The sequence below is a fragment of the Otolemur garnettii genome, unplaced genomic scaffold (genome assembly GCF_000181295.1).
Source record: "Otolemur garnettii isolate 467f Iridium unplaced genomic scaffold, OtoGar3 scaffold00089, whole genome shotgun sequence".
NCBI lineage: Eukaryota > Metazoa > Chordata > Mammalia > Primates > Galagidae > Otolemur > Otolemur garnettii.
In genome coordinates, this window is record NW_003852484.1 from 5,757,112 (window position 1) to 5,767,498 (window position 10,387).

At 46.7% G+C, this 10,387-nt stretch overlaps 1 protein-coding gene across 1 annotated transcript in view; it reads right to left on the reverse strand.

Moving 5' to 3' along the window:
* The window catches only part of NR1I2 (nuclear receptor subfamily 1 group I member 2), a 40,115-nt gene that overhangs the window by 6,741 nt on the left and 22,987 nt on the right, over positions 1 to 10,387 (reverse strand). The window contains exons 2-3 of the mRNA XM_012808410.2: positions 4,356 to 4,553; positions 1,286 to 1,462 (exon numbers count right to left, since the gene is read on the reverse strand). Of these exons, the coding sequence (XP_012663864.1) occupies positions 1,286 to 1,462; positions 4,356 to 4,387 (209 nt within the window). The 5' untranslated portion in view covers positions 4,388 to 4,553. The remainder of the gene's footprint in view (positions 1 to 1,285; positions 1,463 to 4,355; positions 4,554 to 10,387) is intronic.

Below are 10,387 nucleotides of genomic sequence, written 5' to 3' on the forward strand. Positions count from 1 at the left end.
CCCCTCACAGCCGCCTGTCCCAGGCAAGCCACTATAACTTTCTCAAGGCAGCAGAAGGCATTAGGCAAAAGGAAAAGTAATGGTGACAAGAAATCCACCCTTGTCCAGACTTCAGAAATCTGTGGGCTCCTCTGGAGAAACCCGTGGGTGAGGACAGCTGGTGGGTTGCCCCCCTCTGCAGGGGGCTTGCGAGGACACTGTGACAGTGGAAGAGCCTGGGCTTCAGAATGCAGAGGCACGAGTTCACATGAAAACTTGGCCACTTACTATGACCTCACGCAAGCTTCTTAACCTCTCCTGTCTTCAGTTTCCCTCTTTGTAGTCTGGTCTGATCATGTTACCTTACACTGCTGTTAGCATAAGATATTGCATGCAAAGAACTAACATAGTTCCCAGTACGTAGAGCTATTCAATAAATGGCATGGGGTATTATTATTTTCTTGTGGATTATATGCCAACAGGATTGCTCCGGGGCCCTCCAAGATCGAGCAGGGGCTACGGCTTAGCAAGAAACAGCAACTCTGGCCACTTCCGCTATGGTCTGGAGCCCCCTTGTGTGTGCAGAGCAAAGCTGTGGAGTTCATAGAAGGGAGGCCTGGAGGACATTGGTCAGCAGGGACACCTGAGGCAGGACCTCACTCTCAGTTGGCTGCAGGAAAGACTCTTTGCCTGCATGCCCAGAGAACTTGTCAGTGAAAGAGGCACCCACAGCTTTGGGTCACTCTATGTTCAATGGAGACTAACACGTACTAGAATCTTCCCTTTCCCAGGTCCCATCCTAGACTGGAGGTCCAGGGAGGAAAGGGGGAACTATGGGGAAGCTTTTTCCCATGAGATTTAATGCCAGAATGACCAGGAAGCCCAAAGATATCAAAGTTAAACATGTAGAATCAGAATGTCCCATGACCCCTTCGGCAAAGTTTCCCTATACAGATGCAGGTGTGGGGCAGCTGGTGGGTGCTAGTGGCTGGAGGCCCAGGGTTATAGCACATCTCATGTCTCCTGCTTCTCTCGGCCAGATTCACCCTCACCCCACATTTTCTTACACATGGTAAGAATTCGAAGAGGGACAACACGAATCATGCAGGGGCACCCTAGGGGAAAGAGAAGGCACAGCCTGGGCCAAGGATGCCCACCTCACCCCCTCACCTGCCCTGCGTCTCTCTGGGTAGCTGCATGTTGCACCAGACCGCGGCGCACGTTGTCGCTATTGGAGCGCACCTGCACGCCCATGCACATGCCCGGGCACACCTGTCTGGAGCGCCCCGAACCGACTCCCACTCACCCACCCACCCCCACGCCACCAGCCCAGGGTGCCCGCTGCTCACTCTCCTTCTTCATGCCGCTCTCCAGGCACTTGCGCAGGCGACAGGCTTGGCACTGTCGCCGGGTCTTGAGGGTGATCTCGCAGGCGCCCTTCCTGAAGGGGCACCTCAGCCGGGCATTGCGTTTCACGGTCCTCCTGTGTGGGAACAAGGAGCAGAAGGGGGACTGCGTGGCGTCAGGGCCCCAGGCCACACCCACCTCTGTCCCAGCCCCTCCCGACCAGGGCGGGTGGGGACACGGGTCGCCCCATCTGCGGCCCCGCCCTCGCTTCCTGAGCCGGGTCAGCCAATGCGACAGGGTACAGGTGGAGGTGGGGGCCCGCAGCCAGCTCCAACTGTCTGTCCCTAGAGAAGGCAGAGCAGGAAGCCCAGTTTGCTCTTCTCGGTCACTCGCTGGGACACTCCAGCCCCGGGGCCCAGCGTCTTCTCCTCGCCCTCTTTCTTCGCATCCTAATTACCAGGGACTTTTCTGTGGAGATGGGCCTCGTCCCCGGTTTCTCCTCCTTAGGAGGAGCCAGAGGAAAACTGACCCAAGGTCATAGAAGAAATACAAGAAGCCACCTCCCTTCCCGTTGGAACCCCAGGGAGTAGCCCGTGAACGATGGGAACCTTTTCTCCGTCAATGAACAATGGTTTCCCCACTGGAGGATGGATTCCCCTCCCTGATCTCAGGTTGTCATAAGGGAGCGCAAGGCGCTGGACCGCAGGCCCCTGCACAGATGGGGCAGAGGGGCAGACGCCTTTTGGAGACTCCTGCCCAGCATCTCCTCCCCACAGCCCAGACATCCCCAACCTCCCACAAAGACCCAGTTAGTGCAGCCCTAATTATTTTTCCTCCTGTATCTCCCCAGCTGGACGAAAAGAAAGAAATTCTCCTATGGCTCTATAGTTCTGGTCCAGAGTGGGAAAGGATGGAAAGTTGGAACAGGTGGGGCAGAGGATGTCCCTGGGAGGCTAAACCAAGTTCATAATGACCCCTACAGGATTGAGCCTGAAGGGAGGCGTCCGGCCAGTGACCAGGCATGTTCTTCACAGACGCCATCCCGGTCTCTTGCTTTCCTCGCAGGTCCAAGTCAGAGACCCCTGATGCTACTCCAAAGTCCACCCAGAATGGGGCAAAGGAGGAAACGGGATTACAGTTATAAAGGCACGGTATGGATCAGATGCTGGGCGAGATAGTTTATAGAGCGTTGCAAATTTAGTTCGCAAAACCCTATGAATTTATCCTGTCATCTGCCTGGCACACATGAGGGAGACTGAGGCATTGAGAATATAAATCCCAGCTGTCCTCCAGGTAAATGACAAGCCAAAATGTGAATCCAGATCTGCCTGATACTGGAATCCAAGCTCTCACCCACTACAACATGTTGCCTCATTCCAGGAGTCCCTGGACTAGCACCCGAACAGGCAAGGGAGAGCACAGGACTCCCACGGCCTGAGGCGGTAGGCACAGACCTGCTGCGGCAGCTCCCACCATGGCCTCTTCTGTGCTGCCCAAATTCAGACCTGGTATGGATGTCTGTCCTCCTCCATGTGGCCATGTGCCATGTGCCCAGCTCAAGGATCTATCTGGTACTCTTTGCTAGCGACCAGTTCAGGCATAGGCTGGGGCCCAGCTCTAGCCAAAATTTCCTGAGAGAGTCTTCTGGGAAAGGTTTCCTTCCCCTTGGAGAGAGAAAAAGATGAGCCTTTTTGTTTCTGGGCTGAACAGGTTACTGCCTGGAGCCCCGGCACCATGCTCTGAATTCAGAGCTCTTGAGAAGGATGGCTGAAGAAGAAGCTGCCAAATTCACCCATCCAGAAGCCTTCAGACTTCTTGTCATGCAAGGTAATATGTTTTCCTCATCTTCAAATCAATCTGAGTCAAGTGTCCTGTGACTTGCAGCTGAATGCAGCCCGACACTGCAGTGCTGTCCTGCCCCCTCAGACCCCCGGCAACACAAATGTTTGCTTCTCCTTGGAACAAGATGCCATTGGACCTGCCCATTTTTATTTGAATGTCCAAACACACCAGGAAGGACTCTGCAAAGGGCCAAGTCAGGCTGGCTGTCCTGAAAACAAATGAGAGTCCCAAGTGTGGCCCCCAAGGTGGGAGCTGCTCCTTGCATACCCATCCCTTCCTGAGGGCACCCTGGGAGCTCTTCCTCGCACATCCCTCCGTTCTTGGTCTGCTTCTCTTCCTCTTGGTCTGAGCCCTGTAGGGTGGCCTTGCTGAGTTGGCTTTACTCTTTCTGTTTTGGTTTGTTTTTTTCTTTTTTTTGAGACAGAATCTGTTTGTAACCCTTGGTAGAGTGCCCTGGCATCATAGCTCACAGCAACCTCAAACTCTTGGGCTCAAACAATCCTCTTCCCTCAGCCTCCCAGGTAGCTGGGACTACAGGCACCTGCCACAACACCCAGTCTTTTTTTTTTTTTTAGAGACAATGTCTTGCTCTCTCTCAGGCTGGTCCAGGACTAGTGAGCTCAAGCAATCCACCTGTCTCAGCCTCCCAGAGTGCAAGGATTACAGGCATGAGCCGCTGCGCCTGGCTCTCTTTTGTTTCTGTAGCTAGACACGTGAACCCCTCTGTCCAGGACCTCCCTGCTATGAGCTGGGACTTTATTTGTCCTTACTTTTTTGGTCTTCCCTATTTATCTGTTTCTAGATGAGCTTGTTTTGTTATATTTTTAATTTATTTTATGCCATTCTTTATGTAACAAAAGAAATAAGATTGATTTGACTTAAGACTTGCATTTTGGATTTTCAAATTCTGTACTCTTTCACTGACTGAGCTTCCATTTTATTCAAGAACACATTAAATGGGAGGGGAACTTGCCCAGATGGAGCAGGAAGACAGAAAAGGAAAGACTCCCCTAAAATATTAATGGCTCACTTGAGACTAATTAGGAGGCCTTTGGGTGGGCCACCAGCCCAAGTCTGGACCTGGGGACAGGCCAAGCTGAGGCCCAGAGGCTAAGGGCAGGCCCCAGATAGGTATGACCTAGTGTGTCCATTGTGGCAAGGGGGCAAAAGTGGGTGGGTAACTCTACCTGAAAAAGCCCTTGCAGCCTTCACACGTCATGACATTGAAGTGATAACCAGTGGCCTTGTCCCCACACACACGGCAGATCTGGAGACTCCCATCTTCCTCCTTTCTAATAACTGAGTCTGCCTCACAGAGCACAAGGTCATCATGGCTCCTCCTTTCTTCAGCTCTCACCTCCAGGTTTGCTTCTGGGCCTTTGGGACTAGAAGTGAGAAAACCACAGGGGATCAAAGGGCTGGACAGTGATGTGCTGAGGCTGCAGAAGGAATACACTGTCCCTTCTGTGTGTCACTCACATTTGGGCCTGTGTAGCCAAGAGCTGACCTCTGGAGTAGAAGATATGAATAAGAACATAGGAGAGAAGGATAAGAGGGGGGTAGCACCCGTGGCTCAAAGGAGTAGGGCACCTACCCCATATACCGGAGGTGGTGGGTTCAAACCCAGCCCCGGCCAAAAACTGTAAAAAAAAAAAGAAGGGTAAGAGGGGAGGGAGAAGTGAGAAGAAAATAGCAAAGGTTGTCTGAATTGGACCATGGAAGTCACACTTGAGTGGATCGAGGTCAGGAGGCCAGGAGCTGATTGAAGGCCTACATAGAGAGCAGCTCATAGGACAGATGACTTGCCAAGTGATTTCTGGGATCGGGGAGGTCCAAGGAAGATGATCCTTCAGGATTCTTCAGGTGAGCTGTGGCCTTAACCTCCCAGAGAGAGCTGGGAAGACTGGGCAGAAAAAGATTTCAGCTAAGCAAACAAACAGATGGGAAGGAAGTCAGGGTGGAGCCAGGACCATGATATAAGAAGCTGGCTGACATCCCGGCAGAGAAAGGGTAGAAGTGGATATTGAAAAACTTGTGCCTGTTGATAAAGCTGCCCTCACAACGTCCTCCCCAGACAACTTCCACCTTGGAATGTGCGCTGAGGATGGTGAGTAGAAATCAAGGGTGTCCCATTCATTACTCTCCCCAAAAGTTTCTATAAGTGCTTATTACCAAGAGTACCCACACAAAAGGTAAAGTTGCTTTTCTAAAACCAAAATAGAACATTCAGTAAAATTACAGCATACAAATTTTTGTTTCCAACTACATGACTCTGTCCAGATCTGCCTTGCCATAAGCTGGAACTATTTAGTCCTTATTTTTTTGATCCTCATTGTCTGGTATCATGACAGATTATGCCTTATCTTTTACCGGTGAGGGTAAATAAGAAATTAATCTATCCCTGGCCCTGGCCCTTCAGAAAATTGTGAATAAAACAGGCTGACTGGCTCGGTGCCTGTGGCTCAAGCGGCTAAGGTGCCAGCCACATACACCTAAGGTGGTGGGTTCGAATCTCCAGCCCAGGCCCGCCAAACAACAATGATGGCTGCAACCAAAAATGGCCAGGCGCTGTGGCAGGCGCCTGTAGTCCCAGCTACTTGGGAGGCTGAGGCAGGAGACTCGCTTGAACCCAGGAGTTGGAGGTTGCTGTGAGCATGATGCCATGGCACTCTACCCAGGGGGATAGCTTGAGGCTCCATCTCAAAACAAAAACAAACAAACAAAAAAAAAACAAGCTGACTGGACACTTGAACTGAACAGGTATGGGTGGAAATTTCCCCCAATTTTTAAATTCATAATTCTGTCCTCATGCAGACTTGCAGATAAATGTATACTGTGGGTATTCACAAAAACTTCAAACCAAGGATTTTATTTATTTATTTTATTATTTATTATTTTTTTTTTGAGACAGAGCCTCAAGCTGTCCCCCTGGGTAGAGTGCCATGGCTTTACAGCTCACAGCAACCTCCAACTCCTGGGCTCAAGCGAGTCTCCTGCCTCCGCCTCCCAAGTAGCTGGGACTACAGGCGCCCGCCACAACGCCCGGCCATTTTTTGGTTGCAGCCATCATTGTTGTTTGGCGGGTCCGGGCTGGGGATTCGAACCCGCCACCTTAGGTGTACGTGGCTGGCGCCTTAGCCAGTTGAGCTATAGGTGCCGAGCCCAAGGATTTTATTTAAAGAGTTCTTGGGTTGGTAGTTCTTCTAGATACCCACAAAAGCAGATCCAAATCCTCCTTTTGGAGAATCTGATTTTCTACTTTCCTCCTAGGCACATTTAATCACACAAAATTCTAAGGAATACGGACACAAACTCACAAATCATGAATCAAAGACTAATAGAGCACCATGAGCAAGAGTCAACAAAAATAACCTGTGGAATTACACATGCAAAGGCTCCTTGAATTATCAAATGCAGAATATGTTTAAATAAATTGCATAAGAGGTTAAAGACATAAGAACAAAAGGTCGTAAAATTGACCAAGCAGATTTGAAAAACAAATAAAAAATGAATATAAACAATTTTGTAAAAGATGTACCTTAAAATCTGAGCAATGACTTTATAAACCAATAATAATAATGCATAACAGTAAAATATGCATTGCGAGTTGAAAAAAAGAAAAATAACAGTAAAATATGCACCCACATATAAGTCTGGAGACAGATGATCATAATGAAATTTTTGTAAGTTGAGGAAAGAAAAAGCAAATAACTTAGATTTTTAGTAGTATTCTTGTTAAAATGTCTATGGTAAACACTAAAAGTCTAGAAATACAGTGTATAACTTGGAAACTAATGGAAAAAGGGGAAAATGGAAGGAAAAAAATTCCTAAAGGAGGCACTCTTTTCTAAAAAGAAATCAAAGGGTGAGATAAATAGAAAACGTGAAATGAATGGTAGAAATACCAAGTATATTGATAGTTAAATGTAAGTATATTAAGTGTTCCCATTAAAACATACGAGAGGCTCGGCGCCTGTGGCTCAAGCGGCTAAGGCACCAGCCACATACACCTAAGGTGGCGGGTTCGAATCTCCAGCCCAGGCCCGCCAAACAACAATGATGGCTGCAACCAAAAAATGGCCAGGCATTGTGGCGGGCACCTATAGTCCCAGCTACTTGGGAGGCTGAGGCAGGAGACTCACTTGAGCCCAGGAGTTGGAGGTTGCTGTGAGCGTGATGCCATGGCACTCTACCCTGGGGGATAGCTTGAGGCTCCGTCTCAAAAAAAAAAAAAATACGAGAAAGATGCAGAAAGATTCAGGATTAGATTTTATGCAGAAAGATTCAGGATTAGTATTTGGGGGCAGATTTTTGTATTAAACAATAGGAGATGGAGCAGATGCCAAATGGTAACTGATGGCTATTGAAACTCACAGTATTCCAGGTCCTTTGCAAAATGTAACTCATCCTCTTAGTCCATTCAGGCTAAGTGGCTTATAAGTAACAGATATTTATTTCTCACAGATCTGGAGGCTAAGAAGGCCAAGCTTAATGTACCAGCAGATTCTATGTCTGGAAAGAGCCTGCTTCCTTGTTCATCTATGGCATCTCCTCTATGTCCTCACATAGTGGAAGGAGCTAGATCGAGCTTTGGGGTCCTTTGTATAAGGGCACTAACTGAGTCATGAGGACCTCATCCTTATGACCTAATCAGCTCTTAAAGGTCCCATTTCCTCTTGCCATTGCCTTGGGGATAAGGATTTCATCATATAAATTGAGGGTAGACATAAACACTCAGAACATAGCGCTCATTGATTCCTCATAACAATTATCATGACACTGTTGTTTTTCTCAATGAACATGTGTTGAGCATCTCCTATGTACCAGATATCCTGTTGTGTATGGGTCCTCTTTTAGGTTCTACATAACCTGGAGCTCATTCTTTTGGCAAAACTTCAGGACCTTTGTAAGACCCCTTAACCATTCACAAACACAAAAAGTGTTCCAAAATCAAAGGGAATCACAGGTAGGGAAAATTTTATTTTCAGAGTGTACACTAGAGTAGAACAATCTCCCTTAAGTTTTTAGCATCATTCAGGAACTATTAAGGGTAGTAGCATCTGAGACTATGGAGACAGTTGGCAAATATTCTGCATATAAATTATGAACTTTGAACAATAAAAGATGATGAGATGGAGCGTCTACCATCAACAAATATAAATGCCATTCCCCAGAAGAGAAGTGATAATTGCAACATGACTACATGAATCACAGGAGAAGCTCAACAGATGATGTAGCACAAAATGAAAGAAATGTCACTAAAGGACTAGAGAAAAGACATTCACTTAAACCATGTCTAATTAACACCTTCTCTAATCCCTTACTAAGGAGATATGAGAATTAATGCCAGAATCTCTCTTCATAGTATTTGTATGACGTTCTTTTTGCTTTAAGTTTACTGTTAAATAAGCACTCTCGTGCATTCTGTAATTCAGTCTCTCATATACTTACGAGCCCCAGTTAGAGAACCCATGAAAACTATTCTCCAAAGATGACCCCCACTGAACCACGCCTCCCAAGATTCACAGAAGGCCTTGTGCAGTCCCTTCCTGTGATGCATTTAGGATGGTCTGTGATGTCCCCAGTTGAATGTGGGAAAGTGACAGTTCTAGGTCTAAGCTGTAAGAAGCCTGGTAGTTTCTACTTTTGCCCTTTGGGAAGCCCTAAGACACAGTATAAAGAAGTCTGGCTAATGTAAGATCACACAGATGAGAAAGACTCAGCCACTCCACCCTCCCAGCTGTCCCCCAAAAAGCTGCACACACGGGACTGAGCCCTCTTGGACTTCTCAGCCCTGTTAAGCCTCCAGATGACTACAGCCTTAACCAAGGTCATGTGCTATAGAACTCTTCTCCAGCTGAGTTCAGTCAACACAGAAAAGTCACATCAGAAAAAAAAGTGATTGGTTTAATCCAGTAAGTTTAGAGATTTGTTATACAGTAAGAGATGATGGAAACAGAAGACCTGGAATTTTGTAGAAATAGTTCTGAATTAGCCAATATCCTACTGAATGGAGTAAAACTGAAAGCATTTCCACTTAAAACTGGAACCAGAGAACAATGCCTATTATTGCACTACTATTCAACATAGTGCTAGAACTCCTGGTCAATGTGATCAGGCAAGAGAAGGACATCAAGGGTATCCAAATGGGGACAGAGGAGGTCAAACTTTTGCTCTTTGCTGACGATTTGATCTTATAAAACCCCAGCAATTCAACCATGAGACTCCTGGGAGTGATCAAGAAATACAATAGAATCTTGGGATATAAAATCAATGTCCACAAATCAGTGGCCTTCACATATACCAACAACAGTCAAGCTGAGAAATCAAAGACACTATTCCATTCACAGTAGCGTCAAAGAAACTTAAATACCTTGGAATATACATAACAAAGGATGTGAAAGATCTCTGCAGAGAGAACTATGAAGCCCTGAGAAAAGAAATAGCTGAAGTCATTTACAGATGGAAGAACAAACCATTCTCATGACTGGGAATAATCAACATTGTTAAAATATCTATACTACCCAAAGTGATTTATGAATATAATGCAATCCCCATTAATACAGTAATGTCATACTTTGAAGAACTTGAAAAAATAGCTCTTGGTTTCATATGGAACAAGAAGAAACTCCAAATAGCCAATGCAATTCTAAAGAATAAAAACAAATCTGGTGGCATCATGTTACCAGACTTCAGGTTATATTACAAGTCTATAGTGATCAAAGCAGTATAGTATTGACACTAAAATAGAGACATAGATATATGGAACTGAATAGAAAACCTACAGATGAAACCGGCCTCAAGTCACCATCTGATCTTAGATAAATCAAACAAAAGCATACACTGGGGAAGAGAATCCCTATTTAATAAATGGTACTGGGAGGGAGAACTGATTAGCCACATGTAAAAGACTGAAACTGAACCTGCATCTCTCACCACTTGCAAAAATTGACTCATGCTGGATAAAAGATTTATCTCAAAGACATGAAACAATCACAACTCTAGAAGAAAGCATGGGGAAAGCCCTTGACGAAATAGGCCTGGGGAAAGATTTTATGAAGAAGATCCCCACTGGCAATTGCAGCAACATCAAAAATAAGCAAATGGGCTCGGCGCCTATAGCTCAACCGCTAAGGCGCCAGCCACGTACACCTAAGGTGGCGGGTTCGAATCCCCAGCCCGGACCCGCCAAACAACAATGACGGCTGCAACCAAAAAA